Below are 25798 nucleotides of genomic sequence, written 5' to 3'. Positions count from 1 at the left end.
GCAGGTGCTCCTTATGTGGCATGACCCTTGCCTCCTCCTGCACTGAGGGTCTCATATCTCAGATGAGGGTGCCACCTGAAGTGAACACCAGAGAGTAAGATGATCCTGACCCAGATGAAGTGGGCTTTCAGGGCTGAAAGCTCAGTCTTCACACCTGAGCAAAGTGGACCTTGGTTGAGAAGGACACTGAGGACATGGCCATGGAGACAGATGGAGAGGATGGACTGAGTGTGGAATCATCAAGGAGACCAATCTGTGCACTTTCTTTTTGAGGTTGTACTTTATTTCAAAGAGAGTAGGAAAGGAGAAAAAGGAGCTGGATATGTCATGACACAGAGTTGTGGACCTAGGATTTATACACTGTTACTGAAAAAATATTCTATATAAGATGAAAAAAATTCCTAGACATCATTTTGTTTTATATTGTCAGACCTAACGACTTGATATTATATAGTGAATGCTTTAATTGGACAATTTGTTTACTGAATTATCACTAAGAAAATTATTTAATTAATGATACCACACATGTATAAATGTAGATATTATTTATCAGGTCTCTGAAATAAGGGAATTGAGATGTAAATACTTACAAAATCCACGTGGCCAAGGACAGTCCAGGACCTGAGGGCAGTTCTGATACTAATCCCAATCTTGCTCGCCTCATCATATTGGAGAATCTCAGATTTCAGTCTGACCCTAAGAGAACATGGAGAGGCCTCAACACCCTGACAACCAACACTTGGATTCGGGCTTCCTCTTCCCCTTTCCTTCCCTACCTTGGAAGAGCATCCATTATTTTGCAGAAGGGAAAGTATTGATCATAAAGCTCTAGTTGGTGCAGGAAAGGCTCAGGCTGACTTTGCTGTCACCATCAAAGTGTAGATCCAGTTGCATTCCAAGACAAATTTTCCTTTGGGCTCTTGACTCCATGTGTGCATGTGAGGCTTGCACCTCTGGCATGTTGGGGCTCACCTCTCCATTCAAGAGTCCATGGGGACAGGCTTCCTGGGTGGGGAACTAAAAGAGAAAGAGAGTCCAGTACTGATCCCAGTTCTCCCTCTTCTAAGCACTTTGAGAACATCCATTTTGATATCCCCACCTGTCAGTGAAACCATCTAGTGACCAGGCACAAAGACAGACATCAGCTATCTGAAGGAGATGTCAACTTTCCTGTGTATGTCTAGGATGCTTAGATGGCAAGTGCTGAGACAAAAATGTTTCCTGAAGCCATCCTCTTGAGTACAGGGGTTTGGGGGGGCGTCAAAGAGGCAAACTATTAATATTAGCTCTATATTGTTAAGTGTAGTTGACATCCCTAGAGATAACATGCTCTAGAGGCTCCAGACATGGAAAGAACAAAAAAGTTATTGGTGTCTATTCACAGGGATCAATAAATAGAACCTCCAGGTTTGGGGATACCATGAGATGGGGACTTAAGTAACTGCACAACACATTCTATGTTAGGGGAACTTTACATGATTTTGAAAGTCTGTGAATTCCCTGTTGTCCATGGGGCACCCATACCTACATATATACTCTATTGACATCTGGAGGGTGTTATCTTCTTCTAAGCAAGGTGGAAGGGGCTATCTATTATTGTAACTAAAGGGGTCAGATGTGCTACACATTCTCAATGTATAGGTCCTTAGAGATTTAACAGGTGCATAATCCTTCTATTATCACCATCTGTTTAGAAGGGTCTTCTCAGTTCTCCCTAATAAAATTATTTGGGCAGATCCAAGATGGCAGAATAGAGGTGGTCCTGTTTCTGGCTGCTCTGTAGCATGAAACCAAGAAAGCAGACAGGCAGCTTCTCCATAAGGTCTTACCTAGATGGAGGCAGTTTCTCCACAAGGTCTTACCTAGACGGAATACAACATCTCAGAGAGTATGAGAAGACTCCCATACAGTGGATTTTTGCAGTGTATTCATAAGCATCACATAAAACAATTTCCTATTTCAAAACATGTTTATATAAGATTTGATACATATTTTCAAGCATACATTCTTATGAATATTGATGTTTCTCAATATACAGATTCGTTCCCCAACCCTCTACCTTAACTCAACCCAAACTTTAGTACTAAATCTTACCACTATACCTAAACCTAATTATACACGTCAGCATATATATTCATATGAATATTCAGTATATTTGAATTCTATGTTCAATTACCAATGTATATACCAAAGGTATATACATCATTATATATTCCTAGATACAATTTATCCTAAACCTAAACTTCATTTTACATAAAAGCATATATTATAAATATTATGTGTATTTTGTCATAACAATTATCAATGGTATATTTGCATATATATTATTATATATTCCTATATATACATTCATCACCAAATTTAATAAGTGTATTCATATGACTCACATTAAAACTTTCCCTACTTCAAAACATATATATATATATATATATATATATATATATACACACACACACACACACACACACATATATGTATTTATATGTGTGTGTATGTGTGTGTGTCTATACACGTATTCTCATACATACTTTCACATGTACCTTTTCAGCCTTGTATTTGAATTTCTTATTTTGACTAATAGGCTATCAGTTGAACTAAAATAGCTTTGAACAACCAAAACATAAATATTAGGAAGAATTGCAGCAAGCAAAAGCAAACAAACAAAAAACTAGACCAAACAAAAAAATCCCAAACATTCTATGTTCTTACATAAAATTAAATATTGTAATTATGTTAGTTCTTATTAAATGTACTTAGTGAAAAAGACTAATAGTTTTTGGATTTGAAAAATACATAAGAATGCCAAGTTGGGAATATATAAGAAAATTCTGAAAAATGAAGAGTAGGGAATTGGTTAGAAAGTAAGGTGATAAGAAAAAAACTAATAAATATTAAAACAAAAACTACAGTAGTTAAGTGAATGTGTAGGCAGATAACTTCAACAATAATCCCTAAATGTAGGTCCTACTATTAAAAAAAATTCAATGACTGAAAAAAGGCATTACCATAAACATATTCAACTTGAATTTAGAGTGCAACAATTTTTAAAAAACCTAAGTGATTTTTACCTAAGTGTTTATCAGATATAACTGTTAAAAACCCATAAGCCCAAAGGAAAATAGAAGGAATGTTTAAATTGTGTGTGTCTGATTAAAATTTGAATGGAGAGAAGAGATAAGTAAAAATTAAAGATTTGATTAAAGAAAACTTAAAAGCCTTTGTGAGTTAAACAAAAAATTCTCCTAGCCAAAATAACAAAACCAAATATATTAAGAAAACAAATATTAGGAAAAAAGTTGGGGCTGGTGGGGATGTGACTTAAGCGGTAGTGCGCTCACCTAGCATGCCTGTGGCCTGAGTTTGATCCTCAGCACCACATACAAACAAAGATGTTGTGTCCGCCGAAAACTAAAAAATAAATACTGAAATTCCCTTTCTCTCTCTCTCTAAAAAAAAAAAAAAAAAAAAAAGTTGCAGCCGAAATGACAAGATTTCAATACTGCTTTATAATTTTATAATTCAAGGCCCATACAAATAGAAAAAACAAAAACAATAAACCACTAAGCAAATTCCTTGAGTTCATTATATCAACACATTGAGGATTTAAATAAGTAAAGTTAGCAAGTTTGATAAGTTAACCTTAAACCATTTGACAGTTACAGGTTTAGATTTTTAGGTTAAGACCTTTTATCTGAAGATAAAGGTATATATCTACATTAGAAAAATGAAGCAATACTACTTAAGGCAAAAGTTAAAAATATCAATTTAGGTTATACATATACACACATATATATTATTCAGTAAAATAATATAAAAGTGACAAAATCTTTATTGGTTACTTCAGTAGAAACTATGTATGTATGTCTACTTGGCATGTAGTATTTGCATTTAATAAGTTGAAAGGAAAATAAAAAGTTCATGGTATTGAAGACATACAAGAGGAGTGCATAGTTGCTAATAGATCTATTTATACATCAAGAGTTTAATTAGCTCCAAATTTTGACATGACTAATTAAATTATCAAATGTCTTAAAATTCTTCTTTCTCTGTCCCCACACATCCTATCAAAAAGGTAAGCACCCAAATAAGTAAGTACTTAATAAATGTCAAGTTATTTGGAAAATGATGTAAGGAAATCAAAACACAGTCCTTTAGAAAACATTTTATTTTCTTGGCACACAGAGATATAAATGACATTTGCCCAGTAGATACAGCAGCATAAGACTGATATCAGAATGGATTACAATTCATATTACAATATTGATACATATGATAAGTTTCATGTTTCCTTAATTACCTTTGAAAAGTTACTAAAATATCACAGCACACTGGTAAAAGTGGCAAGTTTCATTCTCATTTTGAAGGGTTCAGATTGATTTGGATTAACGAAAAACCAAGGCACAGACCATTGTCAAAATGTAATATAATAACAGCTTATCCAGTGTTGCACAGGAATGAAGCATTCTACATAAATGTTCTTCAGTCAAATGGCATTTATCCTTCTAAAGTCTAAAAGTGTTACTTTAACTACCATGGATGGAATAATGCAGAACATGCCTTCTTCTTCTTTGTCTTTTCCCCAATGTGTGTGTGTGTGTGTGTGTGTGTGTGTGTGTGTGTGTGTGAGAGAGAGAGAGAGAGAGAGAGAGAGAGAGAGAGAGAGAGAGAGAGAGATATGTGGGGGATCTAACCAAGGGGCCTTGCAAATTCTAAGCAAGCACTCTACTAGTGAGCTACATCCCTAGCTCACAACATGCCTTTTTAAACTATAAAGCAGACCATGCATAATATGACAATGTTCTTTCATTAATACTCCTAATTAAGAATGCAATATCCAAAAGATTTACCAAGATGGGTATTTCCCCTACAGTAGATAAACTAGCATATCTATTTTTTAAAAACCATCATCTTGTTATTTATTTAGTCACATTTAACTGCCAGCTGTCAGTTCTTGCTTTAGTTACATATGCAGGTTTTCTGTTACCTTTCTTATTTCCTGTATTGTTAGGGTAGAGCACATAGCTACATAAACCTTGGATGAACTAATAGTTCCCTCAAGGAAAGTCATTCTCCCCCACCCCCAGTACTGGGGATTGAACCCAGTGGTGCTCTGTCACTAAGCTACATCTCTAGTCCTTTTCATTTTTTTGAGACAGGGTCTCACTAAGTTGTCTAGGCTGGACTTGAACTTGTGATCCTCCTGCCTCAGACTCCTGAGTTGCTGGGATAACCAGTATGGGTTTCTAGGCCTGGCTAAGGTCATTCCATTTACCTCCAAAGTTTAGAGGAGGTTATATACTGAGTAAGGGAGGGAATGAAGAAAAAAGGAAAATCTGGAAATTCTTGTTTATAAATAGTGGTCAGATTACTATCACAAGCTTCCTTGAATTTGTAGGACTTAATCTGCTCTAGGTTAGGTACCAGAAAACTAAGCTAGTGAAAACTATTTCTAAAGCAGGGTCAGCTTTGCAGAAGGGTGGGTAGGTAATCCTGCAGTAAACTGCATGAGCCTTTCAACATGGGCATTTGACATTTGATGCACTTATAGATTTTGGTACTAGAAGTTGTGCCTTGAATGCCTATCTTTATTTTCATTTCTTAGGTTGTTAGGTATATCATCTCTTGAGAAAAGTTCATTATTTTATATATAAACATACATATCCCTGAATAATATTAAATAGTAATGAAAGGATTTTTACAACTACTTTCTCCCAAACAAAAGTATAATGATATAATTAATTTACTCTTGAGAAAAAAATAGTACAAAAAAATTCCATCTAGGAAATAAGTGCTATTCAAAAATGTAAATTCTTATAAATGTTAAAAACCTTTTCACTTTTATGTCATTTTCAAGTTTAAGGTATCTTAAAACAAAATATGTTTCAAATTATTTTATTGGATTCAAGATAACTACTGAATTTGTATCTATACTTTTATTATATTAAGATTGTTGTCAGCCTAGGAATGTGGCTCAGTGGTAGAGTGCTTGCCTAGTATGTATGAGGTCCTGGGTTTGATTCCCCAGTACCAAAAAAAAAAAAAAAAAAAATAGATTGTTCTGAATACTGAACTTGTCAATGTAGGCTTTCATTAACAGAAACCAGTATTTATTATGCTCTGTCAATAGACTTTTGCACAGAAACTAGAGAGAGCTATCAAGTTTTAAAAATTAATATAACATTCTTGTCTTCTTGAAAGTTCTCATAAATATGTCCAACAATTTCTATTTTGAAAATGTAAGTCATCTCATATAACAGGAAACTGGAACTTGAGGCTAATTTTACAAAACTGTTTTTAATGAAATCAATTTCTTAATGTTCTGCTTTTTTCCCAGTCTATGCATCATTAGCACAAGTCAGTTGTCTTTAATAAACTATTGACATTCATAACATTTGAAAACATATTGATACATCAGTGAAAAAATAATATCACAGTTTGAACATCTGTGCTTCATTTATGAACATATATGGTAGAAATGTTGATAATTCTACATTCATGAAGCACTTCTGAAATATATATTGAATAAGGTATTAAGAAGGCAGTCACAGGCCGGGTGCAGTTGTGCATGCCTGTAATCCCAGCAGCTCGGGATGCTGAGGCAGGAGGATTGCAAGTTCAAAGCCAGCTTCAGCAAAAGACAGGTGCTAAGCAACTCCAGGAAACTCTTTCTCTAAATAAAATACAAAACATAGGGCTGGCTCAGTCGTTGAGTGCCCCTTTAGTTCAATCCCCTGTACCAAAAAAAAAAAAAAAAAAAAAGTCATAGTACATGGTGAGAATGTTAATTATCCACAGCCTGTTCAGTATGTATTGTTCCTGAATATATACCACAATTTAAAGATACTTTTCCATTTTTACTTTTGTAGAAAATTAAGATTATATAGGTTTTCTTTTCCTAACGCTGGATTTCAAGGAATACTTAATGAACTCAAAAGAAAATTCTGTTGGTAATCATATTTTTCTCTTATTCAAACTGAAAGCTATCTTCATACATTAAAAAGAAAAAGATAAATCAATGCTTTTATAATCTTACCCAATTGGGCATCAATATTATATGAAAGATTTTTTTAAAAACTTGAATTTGTATACATAGGCATTTGCATTATGATCTTGCATTGCATAATGAAGTTGTATATTTATTAAATATATCTGAACCAACTATAAATCATAAAGTGTTTCAAGAATAACAGCAATTGACCAGGCTTGTGTCTCACAGCTGAAAGGACAATACTGGCCATTCTCATTGGTCAGTTCTGGAAGTCCTTTCCAAGGGGATCTGAAAAATAGAAAGGATTTTTTATGAGACATAATCTAACACATTTTAACAATATAGTTAACACTTCATGTTTTTTGCCTTTTAGTACAGAAACAATCACTTGTAACAAAATAAACCAGAATATCCTAAAGATGTCCTTTTTCCTATTCCATCCTTAGGATTTATAACTTTCAAATACAAAGGATCCTTTTATCTATTAGAAATATAGTAAACCCTCACCATTCCAGGCAATATAGGAATATTCTTTGAGGCTTAATTTCATTATTGTAGAATAAATTATAAGACTCAAGTTGTAATTATGTAGATAGTATGTGTGATTTTTGTGTGTGTGGTGCTGGGAATTGACTCCATGGCCTCATACATGCTAGGCAAGCACTCTACTTTTGAGGTACATCCCCATGTGTGATCTTGATATAACTGTAAAACTAAATAAAGTAATAAACACTAGGAATTGTCACTGAGAAAAACTGACCATTTTCATTTTACTAAATAACAAATTTATATAGTATACACTTATGTTATAATTTTTAGTAATTTATATACATTACCTCATTTAATGCTCACCGTAACCCTACGATACACGAGCTAGAATTACTCCTTACTAATACAGAATTAAGAGGCATTAATAAAGGTTAAAAATGTGTTCTAGAACACAGAACTATTATTGTATCTAATTTATTCTTAGTTTCAAAATACATCCTTAAATATGAAGCAAATTTCAAAAAAGTAAAAATACAGAAATTTGTAATATTTCTTTTTTTAATATTTTTTTAGTTGTAGATAGACAACATCTATTTGTTTTTTTATGTGGTGCTTTGAACCCAGGGCCTCGCCATGCTAAGTCAGCACTTTACAGCTAATCCACAACCCCAGCCCATAATGTTTCTTTCTTAAGTGGGGTTGTGAGAATATATTAATTTCCTTATTTTTCATTGGAGCTCAGCTGTGTTACAAATATTCTTCTGTATATAGGAAATATTTCATAATTAAATAGGAAAATATTCCATAAGATGAATATGAGTTATTTTTGATAGGTATTATCAAAGAAGCTAGGTATTATATTCATTTTTTAATAAAGGTATATGTACATGAACATATACCTTTATTTATTTTTCTGTAGTGCTTAGGAATGAACCCAGTGCCTCACATGTGCTAGAAAAGCACTCTACCACTGAGCTACGACCCTAGCCTGGTATTATATTCCTTAAAAAAATCTATCAAATAGAAATGTAAAATATAGAAAAATTATTTAAATGTCTCCAAGTATTAAAGTTACTTCAGAGCGAAATGCCAAATCTCTGAAGTTGGATAGTTGTGTAATCTGTAAGTGGTTGAACTATATCGCCCACATTCATGATTAGTTTTCAGCAGATATGATTAGTTAAGATGAGGTTATACTGGGGTAAGGTGGGCCCTAATCCAATATGACTGGCATCCTTATACAGGAGAAATTTGGACACCAACATGCACACAAAAGGAATGTCCAGTGAAGACTGAAGGTTTGCTGTCACAGACCTAATGACTTCAGAGAGAAAATGGCCCTGCCCATGCCTTGATTTCAGATTATTGGCTGCAGAAATTGACACAATATCTTGTTGTTTAACAGCTTCTGTGAAGTCACTCAGTTTGTGGCGCTTTGTTATGGCAGCCGTGGCCATAACAAGGTCCTACTGATATTATGAAACAAAACAAGGTTATAAAATTACTAAAATTATAAGATTATAAAACTATGCTGCTCACAATTAAATGTGGACACTAGTACATGGAACATACCCACACTAGTATAAAGAAGTCTCCTTTCCTGAAAAAATCATCCCTAAATTCATTAGGCAGGCAGAACAAAGGGGGTATCTACAATAAGAGAGAGGAGGAGAAAAGAAGGAAAGGATAGTGTTATGGTTTAGATTAGGTGTTCTCCAAAAGCTCATGTGAGAAAATGTAAGATTCAGAGGTGAAATGGTTGGGTTATGACAGCCTTAACCCAAACAGTGAATTAATCTCCTGACAGGGACTAACTGGTAACTGTAGGCAGGAAGGGTGTACCTGGAGGAGGTTGGTCACTGGGAATGTGACTTTGGGATATATATTTTTGTCCTTGAGGAGTAGAGCTCTTTCTCTACTTCCTGCTGTGATGTCTTGAACTGTTTTTCTCCACCACACCCTTTTGCCCTGATATTCAGCCTCACCTCAAGCCCTAAGGAATGGAGCTGAGCCCCAAGGAATAGAGCCAGCTCTCTGTGGACTAAGACCTCTGAAACAGTGAGCCCGCAAATAAACTTTTCCTCCTCTCTGCTGTTCTTGTCAGGTCTTTTTGGTCACAGCAGTGAGAAAGCTGACTAAGACAGATTACAAGTACTTCAAAGCAAGATGTCAGCGCTCAAGAGGTATAAGGAAGAAGGTGGAGGTCACAACAGGTGTGGGGGTGGTTGAGAGTAATCTGAACTCAAGTGATGTAAGGAAGGCACTTTCATGAAGAGGTTGCCTAGTGTGGAGTGTAAGACAATATGGGAAGGGCATTTATGTCTCAGGACATCTGTTCAGGGGATGTCAGAGCCAGAGAAGGCACAGATAGTTTGAAAATATAAGGATGGAAAAATATATGTTGGTAACAAATAAAAGAAATCTGGAGTGCTATATTAATATTAAAGAAAGTAGACCTTGGAGCAGAGAAGTATCAGTGATAAGGAAGGTGATTTCATAAATGTTTATATACTTAATAATAGTGTTTCAAAACACCTGGAGCAAAAACATATACAACAGCACACAGAAACAAGTACAGCAGGAGATTGCAATATTCCTTTGTCAGCAATTCATAGAACAAGGAGATGAAAACCCCTTAAGGAATTTGAACATCAACCAACTTGAACCAACTGACATTTCTAGAACACGCCACCTAAGGATCGCAGAATATATATTCTTTTTTTTTTTTTTTCAAGAGAGAGAGAGAGAATTTTTTTTAATATTTATTTTTTAGTTTTCAGCAGACACAACATCTTTGTTTGTATGTGGTGCTGAGGATCGAACCCGGGCCGCACGCATGCCAGGTGAGCGTGCTACCGCTTGAGCCACATCCCCAACCCCAGAATATATATTCTTTGCAACTGAAAACAGATGAATTACCTAGACAGAAAATTCTGAATCATAACTACTAATAAGTTTATAAGGATTTGAGTCACACAGAGTATATTCCTTGACTACAATAGACTCAATTTTAAAAACAATAATAGAAATAGCTCTGGAAAATTCATAAACATTTGAAAACTAAATAATAAATTTCTAAATAACCCATGAGTGAAAGATGAAATCAAAGGAGAAAACAGAAAGTACTTCAACCAAACTTAGAATAAAACCACGATTGGACCCAGTTATCCCACTCCTCTGTATATACCCAAAGGATCTGAAAAACAGCATACTACAGTGATATAGCCACCTCAATGTTTACAGCAGCTCAATTCACAATAGTGAAGCTATGGAACTAACCCAGGTGCCCTTCAACAGATGAACAGATAAAGAAAATGAGGTATATATACACATGGAATATTACTCACCATAAAGAAGAATGAAATTATGGCATTTGTCTGTTAAATGGATTGAGCTAGAGACTTATCATGCTAAGTGAAATAAATGAATCCCAAAAAATCAAAGGCCGAATGTTCTCTCTGTTAAGCTAACACACAATAAGGGGTGGGGGAATAGAAAGTCATTGGATTAGACAAAGGGGAATGAAGGCAAGGCAAGGAGGGTGGAAAGACAGAAGACATTCCTTTTCTATGTTCATATATGAATACACAACCAGTGTAACTCCACATCATACACAACTACAAGAATGGGAAGTTATAATCCATGTATGTATAATATGTCAAAATACATTCTACTGTTAAGTAAAACTAAAAAGAACAAATAAAAAAATTTAAGAAAAGGAAGTACTTCAATAAATGAAAATAAGTATACAACATATCAGAATTTGTGGAATATGATAAACTGATACTTAAGGGGAAATGTATATCACTAAACACCTGTATTAGAAAGGACAAGAGGCAACCAGGGTACACATCTGTATCCCAAGCTACTTAGGATGCTATGGTAGGAAAATCACAAGTTCAAAGCCTGCCTGGGCAGGGGATGTAGTTTACAGGTAGAGTGCTTGCCAGACATGTGTGTGGCCCTGAGTTCAGAAATCAGTATTGCAAAGCAAAAACACTAACAAGAAATAAGCAAGCAAACAAACAAAATCCCTTGGATTTTTAGAGAATGAGCATATTTAGGTGCTGGAAATAAAAGCCAGAGAAAGAGTAAACAGAGTTAATAGTGTAGTTAAGAGCACAGCCTGGAGGACCTGACTGCCTGGATTTTAGTAAAAGCTAAAGTAGATTACTTGCTGTTTGACTTTGTCCAAGTTACTTCACCTTCTTAACTTATAAAATGAAGATAATTAATGATAGCTCATATCTGTCTTATTATCTTGTCTATGTAACATATGTTAATATACCAGTCCTTGAAACAATCCAACCTCCAAAGATCCCATCTCACTCTATACAGATGAGAAAACCAAGCTTTAGAGAAGTTAAACAACTTCTTCATGGTCACACAGTGTGTAAGTGGACAAGTGGATAACAGTAATATGTGGTGGTGGTGGAGATGATGATGATGGTAACAGTAGCAATTTTACATAGTTGTTTGCATTAAATGAGTCATTTTACATACATACATTTAGAATAATGCCTACAACATGGTTAAGTGATCAATGAATATCATTTGTTGTTATTACCATTAGTTCTACCATGTTAACAAGGGAAACCTAATACTAATAGTACCATAAGGTTTTTCATGAAAAAAGGAAAGCAATAGCCAGCTCAAAGTAGAGAACTGAAGGGAAGTCATGGGGTCTGGAAACTAGGAGAGATCTTGTTGAGTGGCTTTGCCAGAGTGGTGAGGGCGAAAGCCAGATGAAGGTGGTAATAGACTAAGTGGGTGGTCAAAATGGAGAAAGAAAAAAGAGGTTACTCCTGAAGGGGACATGGGCTGGTAAGAGAGACAGGACCAGGTTTGAGTTAATAACTATATGAAGGGATTTTGTTTTAGAATGGGCTGACAGATATCTCTGTAGCTTCAGTAGGAAAGATACAGTGGAATACCAAGAGAAGATAATTAATTACTGGAACAAGGTCTCATAACAGGTCTGAAGTGATGAGATGACAGGTAAAAGTAGAATGACCCCATGCATGCCAGATAGTCTTACTTTTAACAGATAAAAGGGAACAAAGAGAAAATAAATGCAAAACCCCCAGAAACAGTACAGGGCAATGACAGAGTTGGGCTTTCTGTGAGTATATTTAAGCTAATGAAAACCAATTTTCATGCAATATTTGCCATGATAGTTTGAAGTCCCTTATGTTCTTGAAAGAGAGGTGATACAATTTATGCCAATTATGCATAATTAGTCTGAGCAATAAAATGAAGGCATAATCTAGAATTTGAGAAATTAAGATAGACTTGATGAAATTTGTACCATTTTAGAAAAATATGTAACTCTGACACTGTTAATCTGCTAATAAGTAGGACAGAGGAGGTGAGAAACTGTTTCTGAAATAACAGTCAAAAGGCAAATTCCAATATTTTAACTATAATTGGAACATTTTTGAAAATTGTTATATATACATATATTTATATATATATACCTGAACTAGTTCAAAAGGCCTGATTCAAATATTTTTGTTTTTTGTATTTATTCTTTGCTAACCACATTCTAAAAATACGAGCTAAATTTTGAAAATCAAAGACTATTCCATATGTTCAAATCATACAATATCAAATCCTTAGCTTTAAGTAACTTACTACCTAAAGTAATGAAGGGAAGGTAAAATTTCCACGATGCCATGTTAAAGAAGAAAGGTTTCAAGCTTAATTGGGATACCTAGAGCACAGAGAAATGAATCCTAAGGAAACCTAGTTTACCTAATATCTAATGAACTGAGGACACACCAGTTATAGACATTACATGCCCATGACAACTTACCTCTCAAGATGAACATAATGTCGAGAAAGAACGTTTTTAACCAAAAACATTGTCTTTGCACTACACTCCGGACCCATCAATTTGGAAAAATATAACTTTGCACGAAGAAAATATCCAACAGGCCATAGCCATTCCTGAAAAAAGATAATTTAAAAGTAAAGGAAAGAAAAAGAACTGTGAATATCTACAACTATTTGAAAAATAACTGAAAACTCAGAGAAAAAATAAATTCTTACAGGTCCTTGGTGATAATTGAAACCTCTAGCAACATTGTAGTTGTCATTGTCTAAGGCATTGTCATATATTCCACAGTAAACCATATCACTGCAAAATGATTGGAACTTAAGTTAAATAAAAGAAGCTCAGATATCATAGAAAGCATTAAAAACATTTCAATAGCAATGCTAAGAGAAATAATCATGTTATCTTCCAATTCATAGAATAAGCTCAGCATTAAAACATAATTTAACCTTAAATAAGAATATAATGAGTCCAGAGGACTTTAGCGATGTGTTCAGAAATGATTAACAAATACCGACTAATATAAAAAATATTAAATATTCAGGTATCTTGCCTTCCAGGAGTTAGCTTGACACTAACCATTGGTTTAAAGTCAAGTATTTCAAAAGGTCTCTAATATATGAATAATAATTGAAATGGCCATATAATAAATTGAATTACTAAGTATTATAGATAAGGTTTTACTGGTTATAGATTATAAAGGTTGTTTTTGAAACTTCTCCATGAAGTTATTTTAAAATCATATTTGGCATATCATCAGACTACAAATAGCAATTCAACATACATTCTGATAGTATGTAGAACATATTTATGCAGCAAACAAAATTATTGCAACAGATAATACAAGGGCTATGTATACTCGATTTAATTTAAATACAAAGTTTTTTTTAAAGTAAGATAGATGTGGCCACAAAAATAAACTTTGTGTTTTAGTTTTGATCAGTGCTTCTTAACTACTCTGAAAATATGAGAGTCTCAGAATGTAGTTAAGAAAAAACATAAAATTTTGCATCTCGTGATGGAAATGAGTACATAGTAAAGTAGGAAAATTCTACAAAGGTGAGGTTCTGTCATCAATTCATACAGAAAGCAAGTTGATAACAACTATCAAGTTTTAAAGAAAAATCATAAAGGAAAAACAGAAGGGTTATAAGAAACTGAAGAAAAAAAAAGTTGGAAAGGACAAGAAATACATGATGGCATAAACCCACAACTGTAAAATAAAAATGAAATCATTTATGGATATAAGTAAAAAGAGTAGTATAATTACAAAGAAAGGATGGAGATAACTAATATTGAGAACAGAATTAAATCCTCACCTGTCATCACTATATGTGAATAATAGCTAATACTTAAAATATCATAAAACAGCAGCATATACTTTTTTTTAGAAATGTAGAAATAGCTATTAGTAGAAACAATATAAAAAATAATGACCACCTTTCAGGAGTAGAATTGAGGTGAAGAAAGGAAGCAAGGGAATGATTTTTTTTTCTTTTTGTGGTGCTGGGGATTGACCCCATGTAATGTTTTGCATAAATTCTCTTAGGTATATGCCCATATGGTCCAAATTGTACAAAAATGCACAGATAGATCAGATGATAATGATGCTTACTTCTAGATAAAGGGGTTTAAAGTAATTTCATGTTTTTCTTTATATATCTGTGACTTCTAATGTTTATAATAATCATTTACCACCTTTATGATAAGAAAAATGTGCATCAGACAATATTCATGGCATTAGTTTAAAAACTAAAACTCTAACTGATTATTGAATACAGAATAAGACAGAGGCATTCTGAGTATTGATGCTTAATGAAAGTACAGATGACGCTTTTAAAAACTCAGTCTGAATGAAATTTTGGAGATGTTATCGATAAGAAAAATTAATAGCTGGTGTTAATATATTTGGATTAAATATAATACTAACAACATTCTTAATATTAGATTCCAACTTACTCTGGATCTAAAGTTTTCATGCCAAGGGGACCAAGTAATTTTCTTTCTGCGATCTCCAATGCTCTCCATGCTTTTTCTGTAGTAAATAGCTCAGGGGCCTAATGAATGCCAAACACAAACATACAACTTTTTCACATCACAGAAGAATTACTTTCCACCTACATATACAAATCATCATCTTGAAAAAGAATGAATATATTTAAAAATACAGTGTGGGCAGAATTTAAGAGTAGATGCCTAACCAGATTTATTTCCATCATGCTAACTTGGAAGCCTTGTTCTAGGCCTTAGAAGTTAGGAAAATGTGTGGGTATTCTTCAAAAATGTACTAGATCAACAGGAAGTTGCCATAGTTATTAGGAATATAGAACTCACTTCAACTCATGTAATTGATTCTTTATAATATTTACAAGAGTTTCCTGTAAGGTATATCTGAACCCACTTTCTGCTTCTAGGATCATAATAAAATGTAGACAGTGTAAAGTTACTTGTGATACAGAGAAGAAGGAGAGGAGGATCTGCATTAATTTTGGTGGTTGACCTACAGTTAATGTTAATGATTAATAAAATCAAATGCACATTGAACCAAAGCTGTCCTGTGTGCCTGTGTGTTTTTCATTCTACTGTAATTTATAATACCATGCTTAGTTATGTTTTTGACAAAATGGAAACAGCTAGGCAGGCATGGACAAACACAAACCACTATTTTATTGCCCTCATAGTTTAGGCAGAATTTAAAAAGGAGAGACTCTAGAATCCTTGGCTATACATAATTTATTAATTAAGCTACTCCTGGTAATTCACTACTCCAGAACTTCCCATCTAGCATGCTGAGGCACTGGTTGTGGCTCAGATGACTGGAAATACAGACATCTTTAGCTTTCAGGACAACTGGGTGGGTCAGGGGCTCATTGAAGCAGCTGGATTTGGCATAAACAGCAAAATCCAAGCACAGTGTCTTGCACAAATATCATTTTCTAAATGTATTCAGGATGTGAAAAATACATCAAGAAAACACTTCATTGATCATCTTCCATTGTTTTCTATTTTTTGATACTGATTGGTAAATGTTAAAGGTGATAAGCAGACCTTTTTAATTATAAAAGACTATATAAAACTAGTAAGCAATATTCTTTTCTGAAGTTCAATGAAAACAGTAAAAAATAAAAAATAAATTAAGTAAATTCTATTACAATTTGGACAGTAACAAACACTTCACTTACCACGACCATTGCTATGGTAAAATTAGGCCTTAGCTGGTAGTCACACCAAGGACTTGAAGCTCCATAACTGTCTTTGTATATGCCACGTTTGTGAACTAGATTTGGATGCTTCTCATTAGAATCAGAAGGATCTTCTGAAACATGAAACAGTTTTTCAAAGTTGTCTTGTATTTTTCTGTTCCATTCTTCATATGAGACTGTTACAACTTTCCCTGGAAAATGATGAAAAGACATGGCAGTTTCAGACATTTAAAGCAATTCAAACCTCTAATAAGAGCCAAAAAGTCGTATTTAGTACACTTATTACTTTTTATCTACTAGGGAGAAATAAATTGTCCACTTTTTGAAAATGTAGCTAGCCTAAACTGAGATGTGATATAAAACATTTACTGGATTTCAAAAACTTAGTACTTCCCAAAATATAAAATAGCTCAGGAATAATTTTATATTGACTACATACTGAATAATATTTCACACACATTATCTTAAATGAAACATAATTAATTTCATCCATTTCTTTTTACTTTTAACAAATGAATTAGAAAATTTTAAATTATTTATTTGGCTCAAATAATATTTCAATGGGACAGAATTTTCTCAAAAAAGATGTAAAGATTTCAAAATTGTTCGTGAAAATAGAACCTGTTCACAGTCACACTAAGATAAAAGAAAAGCACAATAAGGCAGTAACTATGTTGTTTTTCTTACCTCAGTTTAAACTGCTATCAAAAATATGGTTAGTAACTAGATTTTCTACAATTTCCATAGAGTAGATTAATTATTTTTCTTTCTTCTTGAAATTTATGGTTTTCTAATATTAGCTAACTGCATCAAATGATGAGTACATAGTTAAAAATACAGACAGTATTAGAAGTTTCTTTGTAAATAAAAGGAACAGCTTACCATGTCTTTTTACTCTAACTTCATGATAAGGAAAAATATTTTTTTTGGATAATTCCAGCAACCAACGAACGGCAGATTTACACAAGCCCACAATTTCCACAGCAGACCCATCTCTAAAATTAAAAATAAATTTTATTCTCTAAGTAGGATTTGTTTAGGCACTATTTTAAGAAGTAATTTGATAAACAATTCTGATAAATAGTATAACCATTTCATTATAAAAGCAACTGTCTACTAAGAAATCCTAACTTTATAAGGAATATATAATTTTGCTGGGGACTGAAACCCGGCCTCACCCAAATTAGAGAAGTGTTCTACCAGGAAGCTACACCCCTCAGTCCAGTAGCAACTATTTAAAAATTATTTTTTAGATAATTCTGACTGAAGATAAAATTTGAAGAAAAGAGCTTCTCAGCTTAATATAGTACAAGAAGCTATTTGTTGATAGCTTCTGAAATAAAAAAAGAAAAATGACAAATTCTGGCACAAAAGTTTAAAAAATCACGAAGAAAAAAGATTCCCTTTTGATGAAGTGAAAAGACTTTATAAAAGACAGAACAACTGATGGTTGCTCATATTTACAAAAGATATGCACAATGAAATATTAACCATTGGGATAATAGATCATAAGACTTGATTTTGAAGTACTTGCAGAGGCTAAAACCTTGATAATTTCTAAAAAAAAGAACAGAGAGCTTTGTTATACAACATATATCAAAAGGAACATATCTGCATGACAAGGAGAAAGAAAGGATGAGTCAGAAAATAGAAGAGAGGAAGAGAGGCAGATTTTTATTGATTTACTATGAAGAATACATCATTAATAGAGTAAAAGATTCTACAAGTATGTGTTTTTAAAAACTGAAATGGTAAATTAAAAGGGCATAATTAGAGGCTGGGGTTGTAGCTCAAGTGATAGAGCGCGCACCTAGCATGCCTGAGGCACTGGGTTCGATCCTCTGCATGACATAAAAATTTTAAAAAAAGGTATTGTATCCACCTACAACTAAAATATATATATTTAAAAAATATTTTTTTTAAAAAAAGGGCATAATTACAAAAGCACTTTAAAATAAACACTACCTTGGAGTGGCTGGGATTCCTCGGTTTCTAGCTCTGTCACTTTCTCCCATTTTATCCATCCATGTGCCACAATTTAAGCGATTTCCTCCATAAATAAATCCTGTTTTGTCATCAACCCCTGCAGTCATATTAAAACCTAAAAAACCCAAAACATGTATAAAACAAATGTTCTATAACCGGTACATATTATATATAGCAAATGAAAATTAATGTTTTAGTTAAAATATTTATATAATTTATAGGAATATAATAAACCACGACAACTATTCTGAAGATCAACTTGGTAATATCTTAAAAATTAGAGACGTAAAATTGAACAGTAGTTACATTTCTTTCTAAATATACTCTAGGGAAATCCTTACTCCTGTGTACATGGAGATGCTTATAAGAATATTCATCATTACATTGCTTTTATCAGCAAAAAAATAAGCCACTCAGTAGAGGAATGATTAAATGCTGTTTATATATGGAGAAACACTCTCTATCATATAAAATTAAAGAAGTAGATTTATGTGAACAAAAATACCCAAGACAAAATGATTGGGTAAACAAGTCATAAAAGGAGATGTATAATAAAAACTTTTTCTGTAAAAGCTTAAAACAGATAATACTAATGTATACAACTATTCATGTCTATCTGGTCTATAAGAAACTCATGAAATTATACACATATTTGTGTATAATTTTAAAATACATCTAATATTTATACAGTGTATATGTTATAGTACACTGAATATATACAACACAACATAGATCACATGTAATTTGCATATACTTGAATACACAAAAGTCTAAAGCATTAAAAATATACATGGAAATAGTGAACCCTGATTATAAGATAGTCATTAATTCTAGAGAGGGAAGGAAGAAAAGGAGAAATGAAGCTTTGGATATACCTGATATGGTTTATTTCTTTTCAAACAAAAACAGAAAGATCTGAAGAAAATATAACCAAATGTTAATATCTGCTTAATTTGAGTACTAAGTTTGAGGTAAAATTTATACCACTATCTGTAAGTTGAAATAAAAAATGAAATTAATTCAAAGATATCACAAAATATGTTCTTTAAATATAAAATCTATTTCTATTGATTTACTGAAGGATAAAAGAACTATAAGTGATTGTTAGCAGCTAACTTGGGTTAGCAGGGTTAGTATTTGAATGTTACTGCTAGAAATAATAAATTAATGATTTTAAATTAATATATAAAATGTAATTTTGAACATACAATATTTGCCAATGAGTTTAGTGAGTTACCTAGAAACTCAAAGGTTCATTACATTATGTTAAAAATGGTGCCATTATATTAATATTAACATATTAATATATTTTAAATGTAATATTATATTTTAAAATCATAAATTATAAAACCATAATCATATTTTAAAATCAAAAGACATATACTTCCTTCTAATATTTTTATACAGTAATATTTTTATAAATGGCTTATATCCAAATATTTTTTATTTACTAGATTTCACATTTGTGTGTCAGAGGTATAATTTTGTAATTTTTTCATTCTGGTCATTGTAAATATTTTATGTTAATTATAAAGGCTATTTCTTCCTTTTACATAATTATAAATGATGGTATGATCAATATCATCATATAATATGACTTTTTTGTGTGTTTTAAATTATTTCATAGGCTAGATACCTAGGAGCAGATTAAATTAATAAAAACATAAATATTTTATATCTCTTTTATTTATATATGACAGCGGAATGCATTACAATTCTTATTACATATATACAGCACAATTTTTCATATCTCTGGTTGTATACACAGTATATTCACACCAATTAATATCTTTATACATGTACTTTGTATAATAATGATCATCACATTCCACCATCATTAATAACCTATGTCCCCTCCTTTCCCTTCCAACCCTCTGCCCTATCTAGAGTGGGAGTGGGAGCATGGGAGGAATATTTTATATCTCGATAAATACATTTGTAAATTTTCTTTCTTTTTTTTTTGGAGAAAGGGTCTCACTAAGTTACTTAGGGCCTTACTAATTTGCTGAGGCTGGCTTTCAACTGGCAATCCTCCTGCTTTAGTCTCTCAAGCCATGGGATTACAGGTATGTGTCACCATGCCTGACTGTAAATTATTTTAAAAAAGGAATGCCATCACAAATTGGTGTGAATATACTCAGTATACAACCAGAGATATGAAAAATTGTGCTCTATATGTTTAATAAGAATTGTAATGCATTCCACTGTCACATACAAATAAAAAAAAATAAAAAAGGAATGCCATCAGTAGTATATAAATACTTCTCAAAACTAAACATTTTTGTTTTTGTTTGAATGGATCCCTCCCCACAAATTTAAAAATTGTAATCCTGGCCTCCAGTGTATCTGAATGTGACTTTATTTAGAAACTGAACTTCACAAAGGTAATCAAGTTACAATGGTCATTAGGGTGGACCCTAATCCAATCTGACTGGTATTTTTATAAGAGGAAATTTGGGCACAGATACACCCAAAGGGAAGATGATGTGAACTATAGGAAGAATGCCATGTGAACATGAAGATTCCATACTAAATAAAGAGAGAGGCTTGGAACAGATTTTCCCTCACAGCCTTTTTGAAAGTTGCCTTTTCTCTTCACCTTTGAATAGATCCAGTATTTGATGAAACTCATGAAAGTGGGTGGCAACTGTTTTGCCCCTTCTCTTTTCTAGGGTGCACTCTACATGTGACTGATTTCCAAGGAAATTTGTTTGCTATTTGCTGGGGTTTTTTTTGGGGGGGGAGAGGGGAATTAATTTCTAACTTCTTCCACTGATAAATAAACCACATGGATTGAGTTTGTAATTAAAAAACATTTTTTTTCCTGTCAGTCATTGTCTTATATACTTAGCACATATTTGCAATTCAAAAATGTATGGCCTTCTTGGAACTCAGCTGTAGACTTGGCACGTAGCGGTGTGGTGCCAGAAGACAGATGCCTACAGAACGACTGGCATCCTTTCAGGTTTGAGAATGTAGGCCTGCTTCATTAAGAAGCCATGGATGTGGAGAGAATACTTACCAACAAGGGGAACAGCCAGGGTAAGTCCTTTATTTCTGTTTGGCATATAAAGACCCTCTATCCCATTGAGATTCTCTAATGAAAATCATGGAAACAGTCTGGAAGAGAATCTCTGTAAGTTTTAAGAGGGTTTTTTTTTTTTCTTCCAGCTTATTTTGGTTGTAATTTCTAGTTTTGAAAAATGTTAGATGGAAAATTTCATTTTAGAAATTTTGGAATTCTGATACACATACAACATGGTTGAACCGTAAAAAAATTATGCTCAATGAAATAAGCCAGAAACAAAGGGCAAATATATTATTATTTCAATTATATGAGGTACACAGACTATGATTTAGATGTGCTGGAAGCTTTAAGAGGTGTGGCCTGATGAAGGTGGTTGAGTCACTGGAGATATTACCATTGGAAAAGATCAATGACGGCCTTTCAGAGTGGGTTAGGTTCCAAAGAATAAGAATGATTGTGACCCCTAAATCTCTACCTTTCTTTCTTGTCATGAGATCTCCCCCACACATAATCTCTCCCACTATGAGGTTATCTGTCATGATGTGATATAACCAAGAGGGTCCTCACCAGACGCCAAACTCAACAGGGATGCTTCAGCTTATACTTTCGGCCTCCAAACCTTTGAGCTAAACAAATCTTTTTCTTTATAAAGTGGCCTGCCTCAGGTATTTTGTTATAGCAACAGAAACTGGACAAATACATTCAAATAGTTAAATACATAGACACAGAAAGTAGAATAGCAATTTTTAGGAGCTGGGGAATGAGTACTTATTGTTTACTGGGTAGTTTCTGTTTGGGATGACAAAAAAGTTCTGGAGATGGATAGTAATGATGGCTACACAACAATGTGAATGTAGTTAAAGCCACTGAACTGCACACTTACAAATGGCTAAACTGGGACATTTTATAATAAAAATTTTGAAACAATATTTTTAAAATGCTTAACAGTCAAAAAACCAGCAATCCAATTAGAAAATAAGCGAAAGACACAATTAGGGAAGATGAATGGCAAATAAGTACATGAAAAGATGTTTAACATTAGAGAAATGCAAATATTGTATAGCAGTCTACACAACCATTAGCACTTCTTTGAAAACAAAACAAAACAAAACAAAACTCCATAACAACAAACGGTGATTCAGTATAGATGAAAATCAACCAGAATGGTACAACCATTCTGGAACATTGTTTGGCAATTTCTTATAAAATAAAACAGGCACTCATTATATGACTGATTCATATCCTTGGGCATTCCCTGAGAAATTAAACATATGTGTCATGTAAAAATCTACATATGAAATATTCATATTAGTTGTATTAGTAAAAAAATGGAAGTACCTAGATGTCCTTCAGTGGATGAATGGTTAAATAAATTCTGACATCCCTAAGAGGGAATACTATTCAGCAACAAAAAGGAATAAACTACAATGCATGCATCCGCTTGGATGGATCTCGGGGGCATTATGATTAATGAATAAAACCACTCAAAAGGTTATATGCAGTATGATTCAATTTACATAACATTCCCAACATAATAAAATCATATATAGAGAGAACTGATTAGCAGTTGTTAGAGTTCAAGTGTGGCAGTAGAGTGGGTAGGTGTTAACTATAAAGGCAAACAGACACAAAGACCTTTGTGGTGATGGATTAGTTCTATTTCTTGATTGTGGTAGTGGTTACATGAAGTTATACATGGAGTCACATTTCACAGAGCTACATGCACACATATATGCAAGTGTGAGCATATATGCACAAACACGCAGACACACAGATGAGAAAATGTAAAAAAAAGAAACCAAATCAGGTTTAGTTAACAGTTATAGGCTAGTTAACAGTATCACACTAATGTCAATTTCCTAAAGATACTTCAGTTATATAAGGCATCCCCATTGGGAAAAGCTAAGGGAAACTGGGAGAGTGGTTCATGGTTATCCATGAATCACTTTTTTGCAAACTTTTATGAATCTCAAATTCTCTCTAAACTATAAAGTTAAAAAATTGATACACATGGCATTTGCTATTAGATGGATAAAACTGGAGAACAGCATCTAAGTGAAATAAGACAGATCCAGAAAGTCAAGGGTATACTGTTTTCTTTCATATGCAGAAGCCAGAAACAAGGAAAAAAGAAAAGGGTACAGATCCCATGAAAATTGAAGGGAGATCAGTGGAGCAGAGGGGGAGGGAGACAGGATGGGAGAGGAACAGTAGAATGCAATTAACCAAATTATGATTTTCACCGTTATGTACATCTATAAATCACCAATTAAAACTATATAAATAAATAAATAACCAGTAGAGTAGAGGAAAGGGAATATGGCGGCGTGAACATGGGTGGAGGGAATAGGGGAAGAAAAGAAGAAGTATTAGGGACTGAAGTGGAACAAATGGTTATGTGACTATCTCAAAATGAACCCAAAATTATATATAACTATAATGCACTAACAAAATATTAAAATGACATATAAATAAAATAATACATGTTTTATAAAAATAAATACACAATAAATGCATTAGAATGATTCTCTAAGAGAAATAGGGGAAAAATGAAACAATCAGCCTTGCATTGGCTAGTAATGATTGTGTACCATAAAATAAGGAAGAAGAAGTTAAAAGTTTATCAATTTTAACTTGATATACATATATCCTTTTTGTAAAAACTGTTTTATAGGAGCCTAAGCCAAAGAGAGAGACCAGGGAAAAAATCGTAGTTTGCCACTTACTAGCTCTGTGGTTCTGAGCAGGCTACTCTTCAGTTTTCTCATTTAGTAAAAATGAAAACAAAATAACTTGTTCCAAATGTTCTTGGGAGTATTAAATTGGAACAACATAGGTTAAGTAGTTAGCACAATGCCTACCAGATAATGACTCAATTCATGGCAATTAATATTGATATTATTGGGGCTGAGGATGTGGCTCAAGCGGAGGCGCGCTCACCTGGCATGCACGGGGTGCTGGGTTCGATCCTCAGCACCACATAAAAATAAAAATAAAGATGTTATGTCCACCAAAAACTAAAAAATAAATATTAAAAAATTCTCTCTCTCTTTAAAAAAAAATATTGATGTTATCATTATAAATTGTAACCATCAATATTACTGTTAATATTGGCTGACTCGAATGATATGAAATTTCATATTTCCTCTAGAAACTAAAAACTAAGTGAGATCAAAAACAGTGTTATCTTTCTCATTGTTACATCCTAAGGTTTTTCACACATTACTGCAAAGTGAGAGGATGATTACAAGGTTTAATTTCTCTGCATCAGTGAATATTCACTATGGAGTTAAAATTCCATACCTTCGTCCTTCATGTTTCGATCTATCTGTGGTCCAGCATTCCTTTCTCGGAACTGTATGCCTTGCATGTGTCTTTGCATGGCTTCCTGTATTACTTCAAACAATGGCTGATCCTGTTTGAGACAGAATGGATGTGTCCTCTATTAGAAACTACATACTTATCTTCTCCTAAATCCCACAACTTAAGTAATATGAAAACACATACTTTTCTTTGGAGGGAGAAATAAGGATTGGAGTAGGCCCAGGGAAAAGCAGCAGCTCCCACTACACAAAATAATACAATCTGTCATATGAATATTTAACATTAGTAGTTTTAAATATTCAGGCCTGTGACAAAATAATTTGTAATTTTGCAGATAGGCGAAATGATGAGCTTGAATAGTTTCTATCAGAACAATAAACAATAATGAGTTTAGCTTGTCATTTAGCACCTAAATATTCTCACTCCTCTGCACATATAGGTAATAGTGATTAAATTATGTGCAAAAGTGGTACTCTCAAACATGGGAATCTGTGATGACTTCAGAAAATATCCCAGTGAATGTAAAGAGTCCACAGATAATTTTCTTTGCCCATATTAATAATAAAGTAATACTTAGGATGACATATAGAGAGATATATAATTGTATTTTTTAAAAATAAGGTGAAGCATATAAACAAAAAATGAAATTTAGAGTCCTCATATATTTGATTATATTTTATACTTTATTTTTTAAAAAACCTGTAAATAAATCTGAATCTATCATATAAAAATTCTTGATATAGTTATAAAATGTATGAAGCACATAAAAATACTGTGCAACTTTTACCAAATTTTGAGAAAATAAATAGATCTAAAATAAATACCTACTTGATAACATTAACCCATGTAGGACAATGGAACGAGATAAAGAATTATTTTTTGACAAATGTCTTTTGAATACTTCATGATAAATATAAACATCATGGGGACACAAACATGCTAGC

The 25798-nt window shown here is 33.1% G+C and overlaps 1 protein-coding gene across 4 annotated transcripts in view; it reads right to left on the bottom strand.

Moving 5' to 3' along the window:
- Nucleotides 1-4147: 4147 nt before the first annotated feature.
- Agl (amylo-alpha-1, 6-glucosidase, 4-alpha-glucanotransferase) overlaps nucleotides 4148-25798 on the bottom strand; it is a 73867-nt gene continuing 52216 nt past the window's right edge. For 2 of the 4 annotated variants that reach the window (XM_058585453.1, XM_058585454.1), the window contains exons 27-34: nucleotides 24834-24945; nucleotides 18482-18617; nucleotides 17399-17511; nucleotides 16496-16707; nucleotides 15273-15370; nucleotides 13529-13616; nucleotides 13293-13426; nucleotides 4148-7276 (exon numbers count right to left, since the gene is read on the bottom strand). In XM_058585453.1, the coding sequence (XP_058441436.1) occupies nucleotides 7159-7276; nucleotides 13293-13426; nucleotides 13529-13616; nucleotides 15273-15370; nucleotides 16496-16707; nucleotides 17399-17511; nucleotides 18482-18617; nucleotides 24834-24945 (1011 nt within the window). In that variant the 3' untranslated portion in view covers nucleotides 4148-7158. The remainder of the gene's footprint in view (nucleotides 7277-13292; nucleotides 13427-13528; nucleotides 13617-15272; nucleotides 15371-16495; nucleotides 16708-17398; nucleotides 17512-18481; nucleotides 18618-24833; nucleotides 24946-25798) is intronic. The other 2 variants (XR_009228584.1, XR_009228585.1) reach the window with 2 other exon arrangements.

Source organism: Marmota monax, unplaced genomic scaffold, assembly GCF_021218885.2.
Source record: "Marmota monax isolate L192 unplaced genomic scaffold, Marmota_monax_Labrador192_F-V1.1 WCK01_AAM20220418_F8-fsc00070, whole genome shotgun sequence".
In the NCBI taxonomy this organism is placed as follows: domain Eukaryota; kingdom Metazoa; phylum Chordata; class Mammalia; order Rodentia; family Sciuridae; genus Marmota; species Marmota monax.
This window is presented reverse-complemented; position numbering and strand designations above follow the sequence as displayed.